Genomic DNA, 26760 nt, shown 5'->3' on the forward strand with positions numbered 1-26760 from the left:
AAACTGCACCGCAACAAACCGTTTCACATGATGTAGTTTAGGTTAAAGTGCGGTTTGGTTTGGTTTGGAAACATGTCAAATAAACCACATGTTTGCGGTTAAGGTAGGGTTGTATCCCACACCACACCAACCCAACCTAACCCACGAACAGTCCTAGTCTCACCAGTCTCTTTCAAGATGTTGATGGTTCTCCCCAAGTTGTCGCCGCCATGACTCAACCCATACCACAGCTTTTCATCGTCGCAGTCCCCGATCGTCGCCATCGTGTGGTGGTGGTTTCCTTGATGCTGCCTTCTTCTCAATCAAACTTAACTTCGGTAACTCCTTTTACGATCTAGATCGTGTGTTGCTATCCTCTTTTAGTTAGTTTCTTTGAGAAGCTTGTATGTGCAACTTCCTTGTGAATCTAGATTTAGTTTTTTCTTTACTTAATTTAATTAATTTTGTTTCCTTTTTTGTACTTTAGTATCCTAATTGTCTCTCTCTATCTATTTTCTAGTGGTCTCTCCCTAAGATAAAGATTCCACTGGTGTCCTCGGTTGTCCTCCTTGTACCTCTTGAAAAAAAAATTATGATGAAAGTATGTAACGTGAAAATGTAGTGCACATAGTCAAATGAATGTATCAATTAATATTGGATTAATGGAGTATAGTTTACTGATTTTCACTAAATTAAATTTATTTCTACTAAGCCGAACTTATTTGTAATGAACTGAACTTAATTTTGATGAATTAAATATATTTTTACAGGACCAGACTAATATGAATAGATAGATATTACTTCATCTAATTTTAAATAAGTACATTAGTTTGACTTTCACACTTGGCAACATACAACTTTGACCATGAATATCTCTAATTATATATCTGTAAAAATTATAAAAGTTTATATCATGATTAATTAAATTCCTGAAAAAAACAACATTTTATGTATTTTTTATTTTTGTTTTTGTATATTAGCTGAAAATACAATTCAAATCAGGTGTGTGAATAGTGCAAAATTTAAAGTACTGCAATTAAAAAGAAACGGAGAAAGTATTATAAGGTGAATTAATGAACAAGGGCCTTAATGTATCACCATAATCAAGAAAGATATGGGAGTTTGTTAAAAGTGTATTAACTTTTTAAACAATTTTTTTAAAACTTTTGGGTAGGAGTGAAAAAACTGTTTTGAGAAATGATTATATTTTAATAGAACAAGTGGATCCATGTAGCAGAGCAAGAGAGAGTAAAAGAGGAACAAAAATAGTTAACCAAAGACATGCTTTCTTTGTTCCATATTAATCACAAAATTGACTTTTAGACTTTTGCACACGTCTCTTGACCATCTATTAAGGTTTATACGTGAGAAATAGAACAAAAGAGAAAGGGAAAGTGGTGTGCGAAAAGGTAGATGGAGATAATATTTCATAAATTCAAAGAACAAAAAACTAAGAAGAAATTAAACCAAGGTAAACTTAGCCTAGTAAAAAATATTACACATTTCAACTTTAAAGTTAGGTGTTCAATCTCTATTATAGGGTATTTTTAGGGAAGGGCATTTCATCCAAAATGTCTAGCTTGCTAACTTAAATTGGGTTGACTTGCAATACGGTAGAGCATTTCATCTTACCTAGCTAGCAAAAGAGAAATAAGAAATAGAATACTTACCATCCATCCCACTTGTATTCGATCATTACCATTTTGAATTATCATTTCCCCAGATGAATACTGCGATGGGGAAACCTTTGGCTCGTAAACACTCATGTCACAAGTTACACCATTATAATTCACTTTACTGGGATCAGAATTTGTCTCAACAATTGCAAACTGTGACAAACAAGTAATCACATAAATAAATTGCGATTTCTATTGGCATATTAATAAATATTTTTTCCTTTAAAAAAAATTATAATTACACTATTTAGAAATTTATACTATTCAAGCTTTTATTTGACCATATTTTTTTTATGGTTTATATGTAAAGAAAAATTATACTTACCTAAATTCTTATTAGATTTATCTTGATACATATACTTTCAAATCATTTATTATTCATTTTACAATTTTTATCTTAATATAATTTAACATATTAACTGTTTAAGTTGTGTATTGACATGTATGTAACTCAAATAATGCAATTATTAAGAGATGGAGGAGGTAACTATATAACCTAACCAAGTATACAAAAATACACTTACCATCCATCACAATCTTTTGTTATTCAAAGTGCTAGTAGGTTAATTAGGATTTGAGAAAAATCATATATATATATATATATATATATATATATATATATATATATATATATATATATATATATATGCAATTATGTAGTCATAATTAAAGGTAAAAATATTAAGTAATTGCTAAACATCAATAAAACGATATACTTTCTTCTTTTTCTAGACATACTCTCACTGTCACTTTTTACGCATGACAATGCAAATTTTGAGCATTAATATCTCTAATTATGTATTTGTAAAGTTTCTAAAAAGCAAATATAAATAAAATACATATTAAGATGAATCTAACAAAATCTCACATGACTATATTTTTCCTTACTTATAAATCACAAATGATGGTTAAAGTGAAATTCGTGAATGGTGAAAAAGGTTAAAGTGAGAGGATCTTTAGGAACCATAAGGAGCATCGATGCATGATTTTGTGATAAATTGTTAAAGCAATACTAGCATTTTAGAAAATATATGACACTGTTGTTGGAGTTTGTAGTATAAACTCTAAGTTTGTTTCAAAATAATGTGAAGAGTCTTTTGTCCCACATTGAAAGCATAAAAGGGAAGAATAAGGTTTATAACTATTACTCTTCCTCTTCCTCTTCCCTTTGAGTTGAGTAGCAATGAGGCTTTTAGTGAATATGTGGTGATGTATAGTTACCACACACGCGCGTGCGCCTCCCGCTCGGTTCGGGCCAGGGCCATTGGTCATGAGCCTTGGGGAATAAACTTAACTTAACTATCTTTTTGGGTCAACAATTTATCAGCATTTAATGACCATTTTTTGTAACTGATTAAGTTATCGTTTTTTTCCCTCAATGTCGTTTTTCCTAATTACTCTCCTTTTCTTCAGCCATTAACCCCATTACTTATCGTCTTATCCCACGTTATCAGTCATGATATGATCACGTTTGGTTATTTTTCTACAAATACCAGTATTCTGGTATTAGTTGATCACAAAGAAAAAACTCAAATACATCTTCCTCTTCTTCCAATTTCCTCTCATATGGGCAATATTCTAGAGCGTTATCACTCTACTTTTCTGTCGTCACTGGAAACGTTTGTCAGATAGTCCGTGTGTTGTAGCAGAGCAAATTCAACTTCAGGGCAGTGTTTAATTGACGCTGCGGTTGTCAGATAAGTTAATTTAATTAGTTACTACTTTTCCTACATTCTAAAGTTGAATTTTTTTATATTTATTTTTTGGAATTATGGGTGTTGATATTCCAAATAATAATGTGCATATTCTGAATGCCCTTCCTATTACCAATCCCTTTGTCCTTGATATGTCTAAGTTAGAACCTTTTAATGGGAAAAATTCTAAGATGTGGCATGATAAGATTGAATTTTTCTCAGGTCAAATTGGGGTTGATTATTGTTTGTTTATTGATGTTGCTCCTGAGAATTCTTAGGGATTATTTTGTCAAAGACAATAGAACTTGTCGTGGGATGCTATTGCATTATATGATATCCGCCCTTTATATGATAGATTTATAGTAAGTCAAAAAATGCTTACGATATTTCGGATGCCTTGATTGCTAAGTATGGTACTGATGATTTTGGGACTAAGCTAGAAATTAATATGTCTGTAGTCGTTGGTTGAAATTTTTTATGTCTGATGATGTGTCGGTTTTAGATCAAGTTAATGAGTATTACACTTTATGTTCTGATATTGTGGCTGAGGGTATGGACATTCCTGAACTTTTCCAAACTAGTGTAGTCAAATTACTAACATAAACTTCGAGCTAAAAGAGCATAGAACTACTAATAAAAGTTGTGCAAATTCATTCATTATACAAGATTTACCCACGAGTTAATATTGAAAACAACATTAGCTTTAACTAGAGGTGATCAAGATTAGCCCGACCCGGGGCCGACTTGATTTTGGAGCGGGTTCTAGGCATGCTATTGAGTTCTAAGGATGAGGCTAAAGAAAAATTTCTATTCTGTAAGGCCGAAGTTGAAAACTAATTAAACCTTAAGATAAAGAGAGTGAGATCAGATAGGGGTGGGGAATATGATGGAGTTTCCCTTAAGAAATTTGTGTCTGATGGAATTATTCATGAGGTTACAGCTCCCTATACACATGAACAAAATGGAGTAGTTGAGTGAAAAAACAGGTTTCTTAAGGATATGATGAATGCAATGCTTATTAGCTTATGTATGCCTACTAACATATATGGTGAGACTACTCTTTCTGCTTGCTATATTCTTAACCGAGTTCCCCATAAGAAGTTAGATAAAACTCCCTATGAATTGTGGAAAGGCTATAAGCCTAATTTAGATTATCTCGAAGTGTGGTGGTGTTTGGGTAAAGTAGGACTTCCTGACTTTCAAAGGAGTAAGATTGGACTTAAGACTGTAGATGGTATCTTTATTGGTTATACTTCTAACAATGCTATATATAGACTCATTCTGAGGGATGCATCTAGTTTTGGCCCTATAAGAGAGTCAAGGGATGTTGAGGAATTAGTTCCCATATTAAGATTGAGGAGCAGAATCGTATCTAAATTAAAGGGAATTCAATTGATCATTCTTCCCTCTTCTGCTAATTTGGTGGAAAATAAAGCTGCGGGTAAAGGACCAAAAGGTAGGGCTCCAAATAAGTTTTATGGTACAAGGAAGAACTAAAACAATTTCAAGGGGAAACGTCAATTTAAGGAAAGTTGCTTCGTCTGTCATAAGTATGGGCATTTTATTAAGGATTGCCGTCAAAGAAAGGAAGCTCCAAGCCAAGAAAAAGACAACAAAGCTCAAGCCGACCTTGCTGAAGATGACATAATTGCTGCTGTGGTGTCCGAGGTCAACTTGGTAAGCAATGTTTCTGAATGGGTCGTGGAAACTGGTGCAATCCACCACATCTGCGCTAACAAAGAGATGTTCCAGGACTATAACAAAGTTTCATAGGGAGAATGCGTCTTCATGGCCAACTCAAGCACCGTGAGTGTTTTAGGCAAAGGAAAGATTTTCTTGGACTTTTTATTTTGGATGTTATTGACAATAAAGATTCTACGTACTGCTTCTGTTTATATTGCTAAGTCTGTTTCTTTATGGCATTCTAGACTAGGTCATATGAATATTGCATCTATTAGAAGGCTAAAACAACTTAGTCTTATTCCTGACTTTAGCAATACATCTTTTGATAATGTGAAGTATGGGTAGAAGCTAAGCATCCTAAGAAAGCATTCAACAAAAATATGTCCCCGTTCCTCTACCTTACTAAAGTTAATCCATAGTGACTTAGGTGACTTTAAGAATTCGATGAGTAAGGGAGGAAAGAAATATTATATTACATTTGTTGATAACTTCTCACGTTATACTAAGGTTTATAATTCTTTGAGCATATGTTTTTCCTATGAAAGTTAGTGTAGAATCATGTTTGCCTGCTGCATCTTCTTCTACTTTGCATCATGACATTGCATCGTCTAGTGAGACCTCAGAACCTAGAAGGAGAAAGAGAGCTAGAATTGAGTCTAGTTTCGGACCTGACTTTATTACTACCTTTCTAGCTAAGAAAGAGTGTTTAGATGAGCAAGATGTCAATGCGCTTGTATTGGAAGAGAACCTTAGAACCTATGTAGAGGCCATGAGATCTGTAGACTCGAAGTTTTGGTTAGAGGCTGTTAACAATGAAATAAAGTCTATTATAAGTAATAATACTTGAATTTTGTCAGACCTTCCTAGAGGTTGTAAGGCCCTAAGTAGTAGGTGGATCTTTACAGAGAAATGCAAGTCTGATGGGTCCTTAGACAAGTATAAGGCTAGACTTGTAGTTGGAGGGCATCGCCAAAAGAAAGGGTTAGACTTCTTTGATACCTATTCTCTAGTGACCAAGATAGCTAGCATTAGAGCATTAATTGCACTTGCATCTATTCATGATTTGATTGTACATCAAATGGATGTGAAAATTGCATTTTTGAATGGTGAGTTAAATGAGGAGATCTAAATGAAGCAGCCTCAAGGATATGTGGTTCTTGGTCAAGAGGAAAAGGTATGCAAGCTTATTAAATCTCTATATATAGTTTAAAATAAGCCCCAAAACAATGGTATGATAAAATTCATCAAACTATTACTTCAAATGGTTTTTTGGTAAATAATTATGATGCTTGTGTTTATTCGAAAATTGATGAGCTTGGTTGTGTTTTCATATGTCTATATGTGGATGATATGTTAATTTTTGGGACTAATATAAACATAGTAAATGCAACTAAGAGTTTTCTAAATTCTTATTTTGAGATGAAGGATTTAGGAGAGGCTGGTGTCATTCTTGAAATAAAGATTAGTAGAATGTAATATGGGATGTATTTAAATCAATCTCATTATATATATTGAGAAAATATTACAGAAGTTTGATAAATTTGATTGCAATCCTGTTAAAAACCCTATATTATTCTAGTATTCATTTGAAAAATAATAAGGGTGATAGTATATCACAAGAACAATATGCAAAAATAATTGATAGTGTAATATTCTTGATGAATTATACTAGACCTGTTATAGCTAATGTTGTTAGTAGATTGAGCAAGTATACTCACAATCCTAATTGGGAGCATTGGGGTGCTTTAATTAGATTGTTAAAGTATCTAAAAAGCACTATCAATTAAGATCAGCATTATCAAAGGACACCTTGTGTCCTTGAAGGATTTTATGATGCCAATTTGCGGTGTCGGATAATGATGAAATTCAATCTATTAGTGGTTATGTTTTTACTCTTGTTGGAGGAGTTATATCATGGAAATCATCAAAGCAAACATTATTGTCAAATCTACAATGGAATATGAGTTTATTGCTTTGGAATTGGCATGTCAAGAAGCTAAATGGATAAGGAGTTTGTTGGTTGATATTCCATTGCGGGGGAAGCCAACTTCAGCAGTTTCTATGCGGTGTGACTCGCAAGCAGCAATTGGGGTAGCGAATAATCAAGCCTATAATGGAAAGAGAAGACATATTCGCTTAAGGCATGTCGTAGTTAGAAATTTAATTAAAGGTAATGTGTTATCACTCGAGTATGTAAAGTCAGAGAGGAATATTGTTGATCCTCTCATCAAAGGCCTTTTTGTAGAAAAATGGTGCTGGAGTCAGCACAAGGAATAGGTTTAAAGCCTATTGTGGAGTAAATTGTGATGAATACCCTTCCTAGGAATTCCTAAGTTTAAAGGGTCAAACGAAATCACAAAAGAACACAAGTTATTGTATACTACTACCATTCCTATTAATAAAAGTGATGTAGTATTTTGTTTTATTCTACTGTTATATGTGTAAGGTTGAGCCTAGAGCTCTCAATAAGTTCATAGCCTTACTTAAGATGGTTTGTGACAGATTAAACTTGATGAACTCACCTATGTGAATGTGGGGGTTACGCCCAATCCCCTAAGAGAGTTAGCAGGCTTAGGCTTTCTAGAGCATTCATGAAAATATAGGCTAATTGCGGGACACCGATATTACAATTGCTATAACATTTTTGATTTGAAAAAGGTTGAGTGCACAACTATGCCTTACTAACTTCGTGAAAGGTTCAAAGAGAAGTCTACCTATTACGACAGTAAGACATATTTGTAACCACTGAGTGTCAATTCAAGTCCATAAGACATTGATACTTCAAAACCTAGTATCTATTGCCCAGATCATCTTTTTACAGCCCTGTTTCTTTCTATTTTCTTCTTTTGGATCATGTGGGGGAATGTTGGAGTTTGTAGTAGAAACTCTAAATTTGCTTCAAAAGAATATGAAGAGTCTTTTGTCCCACATTAAAAGTATATAATGGAAGAGTAAGGTTTATAACTATCACTCTTCCTCTTCCCTTTGAGTTGAATAGCAATGAAACTTTTAGTGGATATGTGGTGATGTATAGTTACCACATGCGCGCGTGCGCCTCCCGCCCTGGGCATTATTCAAAAAATAACTATGTTGAAGCTTGGGCTCAAACCCCTGACCTTATGTAAGGATTTTTAAAGAATCACCATCTCATCTAACTTCACTTAGTGATCCATGTTTCCACAAACTTACAAATATGTGTTGTAATTAGTTAATGTTATTAAACATATCCCTTGCATCCTTAAAAATAAATAAATTTGCATGTTCATTAAAATTAATTATGTATGCATGATACCATTTAAAGAGCAGTGTTGACCACCACAATATTACACCTAGGGAGTTTTAGTTAGTACTCCCTCTGTATTTTTTTTTATCTTTCTCACTTAGAATCTTGACACTATTCACAATTAGAGAGAATCTTTTAGATTTTTCTCAATATATAAGGAAAAATATAGTCATGTGAAATCTTGTTTGATTCGTCTCAATGAGTAGTTTATTAATATTCAATTATTATAATTTTTACTAATATGTAATGAAAGATATCTGATGTAGAATAAGTGCATTGACAAACGTGCAAAGTCAAAGTAGAAAAGATAAAAAAATACAGAGGGAGTATAGAGTTTGAGCCCGAGACCTCAAGTACATATAATAAAGTCTTAACCACTAGGCTAAGTTGTATTTATTATTATTATTATCATAAAGTATTATATTAATAAATGAATTTTTTTCTTACCCGGGGCATAGCCCGGGCCTAATAACTAGTTTTTTCCCTAAATGTCGTTTTTCCTAATTACTCTCCACTTCTTCAACTATTAACCCCATTACTTACTGTTTATCCCACATTATTAGACATGATCGATCTGATCACGTTTGATTTTCTATTTTCCTATAAATACGAGTGTTCTGGTATTCGTGATCACATAGAAAGAACTTAAATACATCTTCCTCTTCTTCCAATTTCCTCTCATCTGAGCAATATTCTAGAGCGTTCTCACTCTACTTTTTCTGTCGACACCAAAAGGTTTGTCTTATAGTCCGTGTGTTACAGCGGGGCAAATTCAATTTTAGAAAAGTGTTTACTTCACTACACGATTGTCAAATAAGATAATTTACTTAGTTATCGGTTTTCGTTCCTACAACTGTTAACTCCCATATATCAAATACAAAGATTTGAAAGTTATGATAGATGAAAGTATGTGGAATCCAAGCATTATTAGCAATCTTGGATCAAATTGATAAATATCGACAATAAGTTGATGTTATTGGTGAATAAGATATTTTGTAGAAAGAATCCTTTGGTATATCGTCCTATTCAACTTATTTTTTAAATTTGGTTTTTTTTTTTTTTTTGTGAATGTTTATGAAAACTTTTCCAAAATTGTCTGAACTACTTAAAATTTTCTTCATATTATGAACTTTCCTTTATTTGAATCTCCTTTATTTATTGAACCTCTCTTTTTTAACTTTCCTTTTTTTTAAACTATTTTTAATTTTTCTAAGAATATGTAAAAATAAGTTAATAAACCTTTTAATTTTTATGACAAAATATCTTTTTTAACCTACTTTTTATAAGTTTCCTAAAATATATAAAAGTAAGTTGAACAGATTAATCGAACTTACATGAGTTCCCGGTTGACCTTGAATAGCGTTAGGCTTGGAGCTTGATGCATAATTTTCTGTAAACCGTTTCATTCGGATAAATTCATCTTTACTCCAACGTTTGATGGGAATAGTTCCCACAGGGCAACCTCCGTCCTCTAATTGCACACTGTCTATGATTACCTCATTTTTTGGGTAAAACGTTCTAGCTTCCAACAATTCTGGTACAATACTAGGTCTCATCTAAATACCAACAAAATAATTTAGACCAAGCAAAAGATGAGCATATCTTTGTTACGTTGCATGTATGCCTGAGTGAATATATATAACGAAAAAGGAAGAAAAAGAAAGTGAGCTACGAACCTGAGGATGAGAAGAATGATTTTTCAACAAGGGATGATCAAATGCTGGTTGTTTATAGAAGTCCACACAATCGTATATGTCCCCAAATTTTGTCTGCAGATCAAGTGGTTAATCGAGTAAAACAAGTTGATAAGCCGATTTTTCTAGCAATTGACTAGGAACTGTTTATTTTTTTCCTTTTTTGACATAAGACTAGTAAAACTTTGTCAATAGTTGGGGGGCTGATAATTTGACTAATCTAAGTAATTAGGTGTTTAGTTAAGCAATCGAAGTCATTGAAAGATGATAATATTTGTAGGTCATTCCCTAAATTTTCCTTAAAATTCTTTAGTTCACAGATTTTTCTGGTTGTTTCGGTTAGTTTTAGTTGATAAAATTAATCATTCAAATTTTGAGAAAAACCTTGTCCAGCTTATTAGAATCTATAATTGATTAGTCTTGGTAGAATAATTCTTGCTTGCCAGACCGACTGAGCAAAAATTCTCGTTCTTAGTCTTGTGTGTCGGTGTTCTATACTTCATCCGTTTCACAATAAGCGAAACACTTTTCATTATATGGCATATTCACAATAAGGCTATGTTTAGTTTACCTGAAATTTTCTGATATGAACTTATTTGATCTTATCTTAATTTATTTTTTCTGATCTGATCTGATCTGATCTGATCTGATCTTATCTTATCTGATATGATTACAAGATCTTATCTTTTAGATTTTTCTCAATATAAAAGAAAAAAATATAGTCATGTGTGGTCTTGTTTGATTCGTCTCAATGAGTACTTTTTATTAATATTCAATTATTATATTTTTTACTAATATGTAATGAAAGATATTTAATAGTATAATGATTTTTAAATATAAGCATAATCTGATCTGAACTTATTTTTTCTGATCTGATCTGAACATATTTTTTCTGATCTGATCTGATCTGAAATAAGCAAAAATAAGGTGAACTGAACATAGCCTAAGTGAAACCAAGCTCTAAATGGTAAAAGAAATTCACTTTTATTATAAATATGCCATCAAAAAGTAAGGGGGACCACGACCTATTTATTTCACCACTCTACTTTATAATGGTCTAAACTTTCTCTCTCTATATTCCTTGATATGTGTGTACTTTCTCTATGTTAAACTTATCGTGAAATTGGAGAAGTATTTGGCAACCTTGTGTTTATTTTAATGTCATTGGTAGGCCTACACTCATGTTGTTTTCCAGAACTGACCATAGTTATGCTTTATGGTAAGAGATTCGTTAAGATATGTAGAGGTGAGCATGGGCCCCGCCCGGCCCGACACAATCCCGCTCGATACCCGACCCGTTGTCCGCTACGTGGGCCGCGACCTATCACATCAAGAAATTTTATTTGAGGCCGGCACTGGCACGAGCCTGCCTAGATGGCCCGTGGGTCGAACGCTCCTTTCTTTTGTTTTTTAACCTAAAACTGTAAAAAATCCAAAGAAAAAATATAAAACACGGGTCAGGCCCGCAGGAGGCACGAACTCGGCCCGCGGGCCCATGTCTCTTTGGCCTGGACGGGCCGTGGACAAAATCTGGAAATTTCAGACATGACCCGCCATTCATGGGTTTAGGGTCTAGCCCGGCCCACTATTTCCCTAAGCCCGCGGGCCGAGCCCATGAACATGCCCGACCCGATCCATGCCCAGATCTAAAGATATGTGACTATAATGCTGTTTCACTGTAATGGTTATAGGTTAAGTTGTGACATTAGTGATACCCTATGATTTAAAGTAAAATATTTGCCAGTACATCTAAAGCCCTAGTAAGTTCATATATGGGAAGATCATGGGTATCGCATTTGGTATAGCCGCATAAGGTTACCAACGATATTAAAAAAACGATTTTTCACCAAATACCCCCGACAAATCAAGAAATTCACCATATACTCTCAATGTTTCAGAAATAAACCGTATAACCCTGAGTTTCAAAAACTATGCACCAGATACCATTTTTCTAACTAGCGTTAACCCACTGTTAGATTTATTTAGGATCTTACCATCATTAAGCCCTAATCCTAATTTAACCTAACCCTAATCTAACCCTAATCCTACCCCTAAACCCTTCCCCTTATCCTAACCCTAACCCTTTGCGGCAGAGGGAGGGGGATGGGGTGGGGGTTGCGGCAGAGGGAGGGGGATGGGTGGGGTTGCGGCAGAGGGAGGGGGATGGGGTGGGGGTTGCGACGGAGGGAGGGGAGGGGTTGGGGCTGGGAAGGGGGAGAGGTGGGGGTTGCGGCAGAGGGAGGGGTGGGGGGATGGTGGAGGGGGCTGGGCTAGGAGTTGCAACAGAGAGAGGGGGTGAGGGTGGGAGTTAGAGAGGGGGAGGGGTGGGATTGCGGCAGAGGGAGAGGAGGGAGGGGGTGGGAGTTGTGACGGGGAGGGAGGGGTTGGGGGCTGCGGCGGGGGAAGAGGAGGGGTGGGGGTTGTGGTAGAGGGAGGGGTGGGGGGATGGTGGAGGGGGAGGGGGAAGGGAAGGGGGCTGGGTTGGGCTTAGGGTTAAGGTTAAGGTTTAGGATTTAGATTTTAGGGTTAGTATTTAGATTAGGGTTAGGGATTAGGTTTAGATTTTAGGGTTAGGAGTTAATTGTGGCAAAATGGTAAATAAAGTTAATGGTGAGTTAACGACAGTTAAAAAAAGGGTATTTGGTGCACAAAAATGAAAAGTCAGGGGTATATGGTGAATTGTTGAAACATTGAGGATATATTGTGAATTTCGCGATTTGTCGGGGGTATTTGGTGAAATAACCGTAAAAAAATAGTGTTACCAAAGTAATACGACAAAATACATAGCTAATAGGAGTGTGCAAATCTGTGATCGGGAGATCTGATTTGGTAAATTAGATATTCAATCCGAAGTTTTAGTTTTCGAGTAATATACGAAAATTTTCGAATCGATGCAGATCGAAAATTTTCAGTTTCGAATATCTGAAACATGGGGATATTTTCAGATACCCGTCCCGAAATATCTATTTTAAGGACCATATATATGAAAATATCTGATTCCATGACAGAATATTTGAAAATATCCGATGATCCAATCCGATTTGATATATATTTTATAAACTTTTGCTTTGAAACATTCAATTTTGTAGTGACTGGATATTCAAAAATTTGAGATTGGATTATTCGAAAAATCTTTACTAATGAACATTTCCCTTCTCTATCTTTTTTTTTTATATCTTTAGACTCAACGACAGTCTAATGCTCCATCAGAAAAAGCAGATCTAAAGGGTATCAAATACATTTGGCAGAAAATATTCCCTCTGCTTTTTTAATCTTTTTCACTTGGAATCTTGACACTACTCATACTTAGAGAGAATCTTCAAAAAGAAAAAATCGATTTATAAAAAAATAATATAGTCATGAGGGGTCTTATTTGATTCGTATCAATTAGTAATTTATTAATATTCAATCGTTATACTTTAGAACTTAAATATCTTTTATATAACCGTATCAATTTTTACTGCTATATAATAAAAGATATTTAAGTTCAAAGACGTGCATTGGAAGATGTGCATAGGAAAGTGAGAAGTATAAAAAACAGAGGAGTATTTCGCTAATTAATAATACAACTCAATAACTCCTCCCACATGAAACCTTAGAGACGCCTGAGAAGCCACCCAAACTCATGCAAGTGGCAATCCACTTCAATTTAGGGTGTGTTCTCTTCAACATAAATAAATTTCAGATCTAGTAAGTATAGGTAAGTTCAAGTCAGATAAGTTCGGAAACTCTTGATAGCTAGTCCTTTAGTATTTTATGCTATTAATGTTTGAATTACTTATTATCACAAAGGGGATCGAATTTACCAAAACTGGCTTGCGATAGTGGTTAAGATTGAGGTGCTGTGAACGATAGGTCACAGTTTCAAATTCCCCCTCCCCTGCTTTGTACATTGTACTTTGTACTGCATTCTTGACTCAAATGGGAGAGAAAAAAAACAACATGATCAGATCATTTTGGAGTATATTTTGAACATTTCGATATTTTAATATATACTTCCTCTGTTTCTTTTTACTTGCAACAGTTTGACTTTCACGCTTGCCAATGCATAATTTCAACCATCAATAAGTTTAATTACCGGTAAATAAAAATTAGAAAAAGTATATATTCGAAAAATATACATTCAGACGAATCTAACAAGATCCCACATGAATATGTTTTTCCTTAACTATAAATCACCAAACATAAACTAAATAGAGTTGATGAATAGTGTAAAAGTCAAACCGTTGCAAGTAAAAAGAAACGGAGGAAGTATGTTCTAAAAATTTTGAATAAAAATCACTATTTTTTTAGGGTGACTAGATTCTCTTAACCAAAAGAAAAAAGATTTTCTTAAATAAGTTTTTGGAAATCAACAGTTCTGAATAAATGCTGCGTAGAATAGAAAAAGGACCAATAAAAAAAAAACCTTAATTGACTTGAAACTCGGCTTCTTGAGAAGCTTAAATTGCTTGGTCCATTGAGTTTCTTCTTGTTCAGAAGATTGAGCGCCTTTTATTCCATGATATATCAGAATCGAGTACAAAGTCACAAAGTACGCCAGTGTCTTGATATTCATAACTCTAGTAATGATATAAAGCACAAAACATACCGTCAATGTCAATACTATAAATACCAATAATATAATCAACATACCAGGCATAAATAAATTATTAGTAAAACTAAGCGGAAAAAAAATTCATAAAATTATGGTATTTTTTTATTACACGAAACTTGAGATATATAACAATTAGTCAGTTACGTTCAAATGAATGGAATACATCGTATATTGTCTTAATAACCAAGCTAAGTTTAGTCTAGTGATAAGGAAAGAACCTTCCAACTTGAAGATTTAATAAGATAAGGAGAAACCTTGACAAATTGAGGATTTAAAGGGGATTTCAACCTGCCTAATGTGAGGACCGATCCCAAAATTTTTTGAAACAAAGAGGGAAATTCTAACCACTAGCTATCCCTCACTCTCGTTATTAATAGCACATGCACATCAAATACAAATAACGTCTGCAATATTTACTTGGAGTATATTATATGGTTAGCTATTTCCTTTGAACAAGTTGGTGACAACTTAATTATCGTATGATTCATATCCTTTATTGAAGCTCTATTGGCTCAATAGAAAACATTTTCAATAATGGAATAGAACTTTTCATGAAAATACAGATTTCAAGTGAATATATCACTATACACTCCATCAGTTTTTATATAAGGTGCAAATGATATTTGAAAACGAACTTTAATTTGATGGTATACATGTACCAGTTGTATATGACACACAAATCAAGGTTTAGAAAAAAGAGAGGGTTGTGATTGCATTTAAAACCCATGTAATTATATTTTAAAGGAGATGACGTTTTGTGAAATATCTAAAAGAAAAAATGGTGTATATATTGTAAAACATCTAAAAGAGAAAGATGGTGTATGTATTGTGAGTTGGATGTAGTATTCAGTCAACCAAAGTCTTCTTTAGGATTTAACTTACTATATAGACTGTTAATTTTTAGATTTATATGAAAATGAGGAGAAAAGTTTAGCCCACTTACAAGTTAGGAGGTTCCATCCTAAAACCAATTGGTGATAGGAAGAGTAACTCCTTATCTTATAAAGTGGTTTATTCTCTCCTCTTTCTCCAATGTGGGACACTCACAAGTGGGCACTTAGGGCCTGTTCTCCCCAGCTTATTTTCAGTTCAGTTCAATTCAGTTCAGTTCAGTTCAGTTCATATTAGTTCAGATCAGTTCAGTTCAGACCAGTTCAGCTCTTGACAATACTTTTACTCTCACATATCACTATTCATTTCAGTTGTTTTATGTCGAAGAGAACAGGTCCTTAAGAGGTTTCAACTTACCCCCTCACTTGTGAGTGCCCTTAGAAATTCAGAGCTAACTGGAAAGAATGGGCCTACGTAACCCAATAAGGAGAAGAAGAGTTTAACCCACTTACAAGTTAGGAGGTTCCATCCTAAAACCAATTGGTGATAGGAAGAGTAACTCCTTATCTTATAAAGTGGTTTATTCTCTCCTCTCTCTCCAATGTGGGACACTCACAAGTGGGCATTTAATAGGTTTTAACATAGACGAAGTTAAAGAAGAGTGATGACGTCTAGCAACTTTGATTTTTTTGACCTGACAAGGTGGTGAAATGATCAATTTTCTACTCCCTCTGTCTCAAATTAGTTGTTACATTTGCTTTTTCACAGTTTACGAGATGCAATTTCAAGCACCAATATTTTGAGTTACATGAAAAAATTATAAATATTATATATTTGGAAAATACAAATTGGGACGAATCAAACAAGACCCAACATAATTATATTTTTTCTTATGTATATGAAGTAAAAAATAGTCAAAGTTAGAACATAAATAATGCCTACAGTCAAAATGTAGTAACTACTTTGGGACGGAGGGAGTATATGTATCTTTTAGTTTTAGAGATGAAAGTTCCAATGGACAAGGAAAGCATAAACAGCCTATAAGTTTCGTTTGGTTGGACATAAAGCATACTCACTAAAGAATGATTTTTCTTGATATATATAATTGTAATTTTATTTTTCTTTGTTTGTCATCATTTGCATGAAAAAGGAGAGAAAATGAAGAATTGGGAATAGATGGGCGGAAGATGAAGAATAGGGAATTGCCAAATAGAATGTTTTTCACCCTGTGAGAACTAATTCTCACCATTAAGAAGACAATTTCTACTGTGAGAAACCAAACAAATCACTTTTTCAGAAAATATTTTCCACAACCAAACTCTCTAAAATATGGGGAAATGTATAATTTCAAAAAAAATCTGGGAAAATGTATGCAATTTATTTTTATTTTTTCCCATTTTTTAAGCAAATTAAATGTATGCAATAGCTGATAGCATGAGTGGACTTACCTAATCTACTGTAACTCGGTAAGGTCGTGCGAGTACTGGCTGAGAAATTCAATACTAGAGCTGATCTGCAGATATCAGTATCAATACACAGTAGGGAAATTGGGAAAACGAGCACAAATACTAACAGTTAGTCCGTTACATCTCGTGCTGCTGGTATTGGTATAGTGGTATTTATGACATCTTGGGAGTAAATCTGCACTGCTCATATATTGAAGCTTAGAAAACACTATATTTATGGGGCATATCTGTAAAGATTTTTTTTTTGTCTATGGCAGGAAATACTTGTGCAAAAGTAATAGTGGGCAAATCTAAAGCGATTTCCTAAAAGCAATTAAGTTTTTGTTTACTTAGATCTTCATTTTGTAATAGATTTTCCCTCATGCTATTTAGGGCCGGTTCTATGTGGCATAAAACAGATAAACTGAGCTGAACTGAACTGAACTGAACTGAACTGAATTAAACTGAACTGCATTGAATTGAATTAAATTGAATGCAATAAATATATAAATAATATTTAAACAATAATAATATGAATATTAAATAATAATTATAATGATAAGTAATAATAATAAATAATTAATAATTAATAATAATAATAGTATTTTGGATATTTTTAAATGATAGCTATAAATAAAAAATATTAATAATCATAAATTATTATTAATAATAATAATTAATGATAATAATGATAATTAATAATTATTATTTTATATTAACTGTATTAATATATTAATACTTGATGATGATTATACAATAACAATACTATTTAAGAAGTAAATTAATATTACTATTTTAATAATATAATTATATCTAGTAATAAAAATAATGATTGGATTGGACCGCACAAAATTGCATCATAAATCGTTTTGACGCGATTTGTTGGTTTATGAGCTAAAAAATGTGGGTTTTGTTTTTGACCTAAACCATGTTCCTCAATAATAGTAATATAATGAGTAAAGCTATAATAAATAAAATAATATATAGAAATAATAATAATACTTAATAAAAATGATATATATATAAATAATAATAATAATAATAATAAGAATAATAATAGTAATTAGTAAAATAAATTAGACCAACATGCATAATGATAATATTTAACAAATGGTTATAAAAGAATGGAGCTGAACTGAACTGAAAATATATTGAGGAGAACATGCCCTTAGTATTTACCGTCTGTATTTACAGTATATCGTCCGTATTATATGATTTTTTTTCCCCTCTACTTATTCTTCCCCCATAAGGCCATACCATCCACCACCTAGCAGGGGCGGATTTAGGGGGTATAATACGTACAACTGGACCCCCATACCTAAAAACAGGCCCGGTTCTGAGGGTAGGCGGGGAGTGCCACCACCCAGGGCCTACGATCGTGAAGGGCCCAACAAAAAATTAACTATGATTAGTTTCCCTAATTGCTGCACATATTTTTCCATATTCCCGTTATCAAACTTCATAACTGCCTCAATAACTACTGCTTCAATCCACAAATCATCTATCAATTTCACTACTTCCAATGATGTTCAATGCAAACTGTTTGACTTCTCCAATTCAGTTTTTGATTACCAAAATTCTAAATTTTGGATTTCCAAATTTCAAATTTTAAACAACATGAAAAATATTCCTTCCGTTTTAAAATACAAGGCATGTACAATGTTTGAGGTCGAACTTTGACCATTAATTACTCTCAATTTAAATTGATAAAATATTTTTAAAAAATAATGTTATTATGGTATTTTTCAAGACGGATCCAACAGTATAATTTTTATAATTTTTGTTTACCATATTATGAGAGATACTTTTGATCAAATCAAATTTTCGTAAAGCGTAAATATCTTATATTAAATTGTCCTATTTTTGTGCAATTTTTAATAATATTATGTGTTTAATTTTTATTGGTGTCATTAACAAAATATAGATTATAGTGTTAGGTACGAAGGCTCTAATTATATGACCTATAAAATATAAGGATCGACTCATATAGGGGCCTTTATTTTTAGGTCCGCTTAGGGCCCATAAATTATCAGGAACGGCCCTGCCTAAAAATAGAAATGAAGAAAGTAATTTTAGAATAAACTAAGGTAAAAAAAAAAATGTTAACCACAGGTACTCACACAACAGTCAGCACACATCTTCCCTTATTTTGTTTCCTCTCTCTTTCTCTCTCCTCTATGATGAGCAGTAAGAGCATACCCAATCCAATGGTTAAATCAAATATTTGGATCATCAATTATTTTAATATTTTCTCTTTATCCACCTCACTTATGATCTAGCATTAGTTTTTATGTTTTTTTTACCTCCAATGGATTATCTATAATTTTGGGCTTTTTAACCATTGAATTGCTTTTCTTAATGTTATTAGAGTAACTCAAATGGTAGAGTAAAATGTAAGTTGCCTTAGAGTGCCACCTAGATTTTTCTAGCTAACTCAACTTTAAGCCAAAACTCCCATCCAATATAGTTGTTGCTTGAATAGGTCCCACTTGAAATAAGATAGTGTTTTTTATAGAGAAAAATATAAAAATTGTTTACCAAAATTTCCACATGGGCCCAAAACTTTAGCTCAAGCAAATTGGTTTAGTTAAGCTAGATTGACTAGCAAATGAAATTTCAGCTACTCACTTTAATGGTTGGGCTAATTGCTTAACTTTTTTTTTTATTTGCTAGCAAGTCCTAATGCTCACCATTGGAGTTTCTCTTAAATTGTTGCCAACTCACCCTGTATGGAGGCTGCCATTCACTAGGGGAAAAGAACGGAAGGGCTGCGGTGCAAGGGATGCGTTTTTCTAAAAACGCAACCCTTAATAGTGAAGGGATGCGATTAGCCTAAAATCCGCAGTCCTTCGTAAACGAAGGGCTGCATTTTTTTTAAAAACGCAACCCTTTTAGTGAAGGGTTGCGGTTAGCCCAAAAACCGCAACCCTTCATGTACGAATGGTTGCGGTTTTTGGGCTAACCGCATCTCTTTACCCACCTACGAAAATGTTATTTCAATGGGCTTTTAAATATTTTGGAAGGAATTCAGTGGGCGGGCTTTAAAAATATTCAACACTCCTTATTAAACCCTCATTCTCTCTCCTCTTTCACAAATCTCCCTTGTTAACTTGTTAACTTCTAGGGTTCCAACATCTTCACACCACCACCAATTAAGATGTGCCACTTGTTAACTTCTAGGGTTCCAACATGCGCTTGAAGTATTTGCGAAGAGGTGTCTTGCCTTATTACTGCAGGATGTTAATAACGTCCCACTGTAACACCCTATCTATGAAAAATGATGCACTTGGTGTGATTTGGATTAAGAAAGTTGTTGTCTTCTACTTATTGCTGATAAATTCCTGCATGGGGAGTACAAAAACACAAGGTTGAGAATCAATTGTGCATTTGGATTTAGCATGAACTCATATGTAAATGTGTCAAGGTTTAAAGTTTAGAAATGCTTACATTGGTAGATAGGTTGGTAACTTACTCGGTCGAGGCATTGAACATAACTTCACATAGCTCATTAGAGGTTGTTAAAAACATTGTGTCAGTGGCATCGTACGGTCTGATATGGAATCGGTGCATGGGAGCAAATGGCTGGAATCATATGATTAGATATGTATAGATTTGCATACCTTGGCACATATGTACTTTCTCTCAAACAGTTTCTACACCTATTTGGGACATTTGTTGTGATTGGAGCACATTTCCCGCAAGCAGTGCCTACGATATATTTAAGCAAATTCGAGATATTTGGTTCTAGGAAGTGAACTACTAAACAGTGGGCTTCATTTGGACTTGTATTATGAGCCTGTGCAAAGTATAAAAAGAATTTGTTTGAGATTTTTCATAGAGGACATGTAGCTAAACCTCTAGAGGTTAGTGGTGTTTGAATTAGTGTGTAAAAAATTAGTGCTTACATGTTTTGTACGTGCTATATTAATTCCTTCTATTGGTAGTACTATGAATTTCATAAATCATAGAGAACACTACTTGTTTTCTAATAAGCACTACAAAAGGTGGTGTTCCAGTCAGAAGCCCACCCAATTCAAAATGACACTGGACCGCAAAAAGTACATCAGTACCAGCGAATAGCCTTTGGAACCCAGCTCAGGATTTTGTTCCTTGCAAGTGAAGTTGCAAGACCAATCTGCAATAGGAAGTAGGTTGTGCTCAGGCCATTTGCGATGGGTCCAAAGTTGAAAATCCCTTACATTGGAGTAATACGCCAATGTTAAGATGTTAATTAAGCTAGTCCGGAGTTTGGTTTATCGTAACAGTGGTGATGCCATTGATATGTAAAGCATGACCTTGGGAACTTAAGTGCACCAACTTGAGGTTTTTAGCAATTGTAAACAGTGGCATGCCTAAATACCCATTGAGTCAAGAGTGCAAAGGAATAATCGGTAGACATGATATATTACTTGTAAAGCATGATATTTTGCACCATAATAGTTAGACTATTGTGTTTGATAAACGGTGGTCTGCTTTGAAGTGTAGGTGGGCTACTGACATACTAAGTTGTATAGATTAATAGTGGTTATCTGAGCATAGATCTCTACTGCTGAAAATTTGAAAAGGGTTTCACACTCTTGCGTGAAAGTTGTGAACGTCATTTCTCCCGTATCATCAACGACATCAAATTTAAAAGTAATTCTGCATGCAAACACAAGGAATAAATGTAGTATTAGCACATGAAAGGTACAATTTATAGGAGGAAATTGTGTTTTTACTTACCTACGAGTTGGAATGCAGTTTCTTTGAGGCAAAATGTGCAAGTGTAGGAACCCTCACTGTCATATTCAGTGCGTTTGCCACAACTGTTTGATCCAATGTTGGAATAATTGGGTTCAGGCATAATCACTTTGATCCAATGTTTTTCTTCTTCAAGTGTATTTTCGACCTATGGCTCCAAGGAAACATTGGCGGATCAAAATATATATCACATCTCCATATCTAATTTTTGGTTCTATTTTATTTTTTGAGACAATTCACAAACTTTTATTGCCAAACAAAATTGCTATACAACAAAGAAAGCAAATACATATTAATTCCCCGATACAAGAAATGGAGAACGGTAATTGTATCCAAAAATGTAATCATATTAATTTTTTTATCCCATCCTAAAAGAGTTGGGAAATCTGAAAGATTCACTATCATAGAAGGTTCTTTTTTTAATTTGTAATTGATATAAGTCAGATAATTGTGTCAATGAAATAGGGTGGAAAAAGGGTATTAGAAAATAAAAGATGATTTAATACGTCTAGAAAAGTGATACTCCCTTCGTTCCTTTGAGTTCTTTACGCTTTCTATAAAGGATGTTCCCTTTTGTCTTTACAATTAGAATCTTTCCCTTAATAACTCAAATTTTGTTTTCTAAATTTCCCTTAAGATTAAAGCTGTTTCAGAAAAAAAAAGCAGAATTTACAGAATTACCCCTATTTTTTCTCGAATTCCATTCCATGAATATGATGACCTTTGACCAGTATTGATGACCCCTACTTAATGCATGTATCCATTACTCATTTTTTTTCTTTATAACTTCTGTCACCCTCAACTCTCTCACCCTCAACTCCATCCCCTTTTTTAGATCCCCAACTCCATTTTTACAAATTTGCTCCAAATCTCATCAATTGTTTTCGGTTTTTTTCTCGAAAATTCATGGAAAAAAAAAGAATCCCCTTCTCATGGCGTCTGATGGGTACCTAGATCCAGATGAAGTGTTTAAGGACGAAGATGAGGGTGACGACTAGTCGGACACTTACTCCAAGTGGTCCGATGAGTTTTGTGACAAACGTTCATGGTGTGATGGAAATCATAGTTACAGTATGGAGACTTTAAATATCACGGTGTTGGGGGATTTTTGCTGATCTTCCATCTGATTATGAGAGGTGGTTGTCAAGGCCACCTTTGGATGAAGTCACTTCTGATTTGAGGCCTTTCTCTTTACCATCTCCAAAAAAAAAAACCTTAGTTTCCCCCAAAATGTCTCCTTTGAAACCGAAAAACAATCCCTTCTTACCCCTAAAAAAAATTGCAAGATGAAGTTAAAAAAAAAAAGAATCTGGAAATCAACTTGAGTTTGATGCAGTGGAAGGTGATTTAGGAATAAAAGATGACAACTTTGCCTCTGAAATTGCTGTGAAACATGGATTTGATGATGAATATGTTGGTTCACAAAGCTAAGTCCCTTTTTGTTTGGATGTTGTTTGATTTGTATGAATCCTCTGAAATTCTTTTTAAAACTCTTTTTATGAATGTAGGCGGTTTGATATGTAGGCGGTTTTGATCTGTAGGCGGTTTATGTAGGCTATTTTGTTTGATCTGTAGGCTATTTTGTTTGATCTGTTCGCAATTTGTCTTTTTTTTCTCTGGAAATTACGAGATGAATGTTGGGTTACTTGTAGAGAATTGCTTGATCTGTAGGCAGTGTTGGTTTATTAGGTGAATATGCTGCATGCAATTTTAAGATTCTCTTAGTTTTGACATTTTTGTTTGATTTGTATGAATCTGAAATTGCAAGATGAATGTTGGGTTGTGATATGTGTTAAATTAATTTCATATTGTCATTCACTTTGGAGTCACAAATCAACTCATCATCTAATTTGTTCATTACAAATAAAAGGTTCATTACAAATAACCTTTGCCTAAAGTGCTTCCCAATCAATTTGATGGTCTCCTTGATGTCGATGCTATGTTCTCGTATGCTTGAACCAATTCATAACATTCTTCAACATTCCACCGATTTGCTTGAACTTGTTCTGGAAGTATTCCAAGAGCTTCTAATTTGTCTTTGTAATTGTGAGGCAAATCATAATCATTCCCACCCTTCTTCTTAAGAATTTCTGTCATTACATATTGATAAGTCATCCATACTCTACTCAACTTCTTTGGATCTATATCTAGTTCGTTGAAAGCTTCATTGACCTTTTGCAATATTTCCTCCTCATTCTTTGGCATTTTTTTGTGCATTAGACTTTGGATACTTGAAAAAAATCCAAGGTCCAAAACATTTAAATCAGGGTTGTTTGGTGGTTGCTGGATTAAAACAAAATTGAAACCGTCTTGATTGCAATGTTGTTGCTAAATTGGGTCGCTCTGGATTTTGTGAGCCTTTGCATTGTCTTGTTGAATGTAAATGGTTGTAGTCCCCTCCTCTGCTAGCCATTTTGCTTTTATAGATGGAATTATTTGATGAATCATCATGTTTCGAGTGACTTCTCTATTGATACTTGAGATTATTTTTGTGACCATAGTACCCCTTTCTCTATTCTTTGATGCTCGCTTAGCTGGTTCTTGATATGTAAATGGGAAAATCCCAATTTTTCCATCAAACACGCATGTCCCTTCTTCATCATATCTAGGTCTTGCTACAACGCCAGTAAACATAACCTTCTTAATGTTAGTGCTTGAACTTGCTGATCTGTATTGTGGAACCTCATTTGCACCCAAATAATATTTCTGTGATTTTCTTGTTTGGTTGATCCACTTCTCATCTAACACCACAAAGTTATACATGGGATAGAATTTGCTTTTTGTGTGAGCCGAGTCCCCTATTAATAAGCTCAACACCCACTTCATTCTTTCGATTTTGTTTTTCTCTATCAAACCCGGACGTAACGGGTTCGTATGAGCTTTGATAAGACCTCGTTGAATCATTCTCCACACCGTTGTTGAACCAAGGCCAAGCATTGAAGTTAGATCCCTTATGCACGTTCTTTGACCCATTGAAAGTTGAATAATTCTGTCTATAGGACATTCAACTCTCTTCTTCCCACAGTTGATGTATTTGTTATCCACATTGAACGGTTGACTTGCTTGCTTTTGCTGTTTTGCTTTCTTCCATAATGCTGAAATTGTTTGTCTTGTGACATTGAATTGTTTTGACGCTTCAGTTATGATGCCATGTTTCAGCTATCCATTAACTTGGTTATCCAGCAACCAACACAAAATTTGAAGCCTCTCATAGTTGCGGAGCCTTCGATTATGATGACTTTGTGGTTGTGGAATTGACTCATTTTGGTGTTGCTGGTTTGTTTCTTCTGCTGCTGTGTTATTGAAGTCTGCTAGTTGTGGATTTGACTCATTTTGTTGTTGCTGATTATTGAAGTCTGCTTCTGGAGGCAAGTTTAAGTCAATAATATTGACTTCAACTGCCACTGGTTCAGCCCCAAAATAATTGAAATTGTAGTCCCCTTGCCCATCTTCAGCATCATCAGAGTCTAAGTCAATGATTTCATGGCAATCCTCCACATCAACCACTGAAACTGAATCCATTGAAGGCAATGAAGCAAAGCGTCTATTGTGTTTTTTTAAACAGAATGTGACACTGTTTTTTTTTTAATGAACAGTAAAACGCCATTGAGCCTATTTATACAGTAAAGAAGAAAGTGTTTATTGTGTTGTTTGCACTTCCAATCCGTGTGCTTTGTTCCTATTGGTTTAAAAAAATAAATAAAGGTTTCCTATTGGTCAATATGGTTTTGCAAGGATTGAAGCCCTATTCTCTCAAAGCATTTAGTTTATTGTTTTTTGCATTTAATGCAATTTTTTTCCTAAGTTCATGATAATTTACAGATTTAGTTAACCAACATTAATCATTAAAGAGAATCTTATTCCACTATCTACACTCCTTAATTCACGTGCATGATACCAAACGTAAAGAACTCAAGGGAACGGAGGGAGTACAAATTAATGCATAAGAACCTGATAGTTTTAGTATATAGATTGTCAACTTCCCATACCCAGTTCCTTGATGCGAAGGCCAAGAAAACAAGAGCTATATATGACCAATTGTCGATGGAGCCAGTGTTTTGAGCCACAACCACAAAAAACACCTGAAACACAAAGGAATCTAAGTTAGCAAAGGAGACAAGGAGTCTTGCCTGCGCTACAAAAGACAGGATTACCATAGGAAGAAGGATTCTACCCTCGTCTGGCATTAAATCCATAGAGAAATATCTTAGGACAACAACAAAGAACTTTAATTCCCAGCGATATTTTATTTTGACAAGTCTTAATATGCATGGAAAGCATAACTCTAACCACCACAGGGGGCAACAATTATATTTTTGGGCATCACATAAATATGCAAAAAAGCTCAAAGGTGTATGGAAGCACACCACATTGCAACTCAGGTTTCTGTAACTTAAAGTTTCAATATATTTATCAAGGGGGTAGGGAGGAAATGGAGCTAGTCAAACTAAACCATTTTCTTTAAAAGTTTAGCAAGAGTTATTTGGTGTTTGATGCATACTTTTCAAGGACATGTGCAACAGTTGCATGAATGCTTGATCAATAAGGAAATGTTTTGTTGTTTGTAAGTGTGTGACGGGATGTGAAAATCGCATTGGAAACATACATGAAAAGGGGATGCTTTGAAATTTAAGACATTTTTTAATTGGAATTTCTGGTGAAATGCAAATGTATAGCAGAAATATTTTAATTCAATAGATCTCGTTCCCTTTGAGTGCACAAGCAGTTAATTATAGTTACAACAACAATATATCTGAACCTCGATTAATGTGTTTAAAATGGATGGTGTGCACAGTCATGCCTGTTCACCAATGGGGTTTTAAAAAAAAGGGGATATAGAGATGCACGTTTGTTTGCTGGTCCTCTTTTGTTGTCGTGATGGGAAAGGCACATGTGTAGAATAATATAAGAAAAAATTGTTCATTTCACAGCTATTAAGAAGGAATACTATTACCTATCGAAAAGGCTGCACTTAAATAGAGGTTAGTTGCAATTCCAAAGCCTATTCTTAAATGTAGAGCCAGTTAAGAATCTTACCAAGGGATCCAAAAGGCGTTATGGTGAACCACAACAATCTCATGAAATTATCTGAAATGCTTGAGTAAGGACTATGCAAAACGGTGTTCAGTGTTAAGTAG

General features: G+C 34.2%; 2 protein-coding genes across 2 annotated transcripts; both read right to left on the reverse strand.

The window, feature by feature from the left end:
* Positions 1-854: 854 nt before the first annotated feature.
* Positions 855-14641, reverse strand: LOC125497913 (uncharacterized). Its single transcript, XM_048645635.1, has 5 exons — positions 14418-14641; positions 9992-10084; positions 9650-9871; positions 1650-1808; positions 855-866 (listed from the first exon to the last, which is right to left on the reverse strand). Exons 1-5 carry the CDS (start codon positions 14565-14567, stop codon positions 855-857), a joined length of 636 nt encoding a protein of 211 aa, XP_048501592.1. The 5' UTR covers positions 14568-14641.
* A 9309-nt stretch (positions 14642-23950) lies between these two features.
* Positions 23951-24595, reverse strand: LOC104884145 (uncharacterized). The gene has a single exon (XM_010668741.1). It carries the CDS (start codon positions 24593-24595, stop codon positions 23951-23953), a length of 645 nt encoding a protein of 214 aa, XP_010667043.1.
* Between the last annotated feature and the right edge of the window lie 2165 nt (positions 24596-26760).

Source organism: Beta vulgaris, chromosome 5, assembly GCF_026745355.1.
Source record: "Beta vulgaris subsp. vulgaris cultivar EL10 chromosome 5, EL10.2, whole genome shotgun sequence".
NCBI classification, from domain to species: domain Eukaryota; kingdom Viridiplantae; phylum Streptophyta; class Magnoliopsida; order Caryophyllales; family Amaranthaceae; genus Beta; species Beta vulgaris.

Excerpts from the sequence above, each read along its gene's own strand:
- LOC125497913 (XM_048645635.1), bottom strand. The coding sequence starts at position 14,567 with ATGAATATCAAGACACTGGCGTACTTTGTGACTTTGTACTCGATTCTG. Across the intron at positions 10,085-14,417 it reads CGAGTTTCAAGTCAATTAAG|ACAAAATTTGGGGACATATA; the intron begins GTTTTTTTTTTA and ends CTTGATCTGCAG. Across the intron at positions 1,809-9,649 it reads AAGGTCAACCGGGAACTCAT|TTTGCAATTGTTGAGACAAA; the intron begins GTAAGTTCGATT and ends TGTTTGTCACAG.
- LOC104884145 (XM_010668741.1), bottom strand. The coding sequence starts at position 24,595 with ATGGGTCAAAGAACGTGCATAAGGGATCTAACTTCAATGCTTGGCCTT.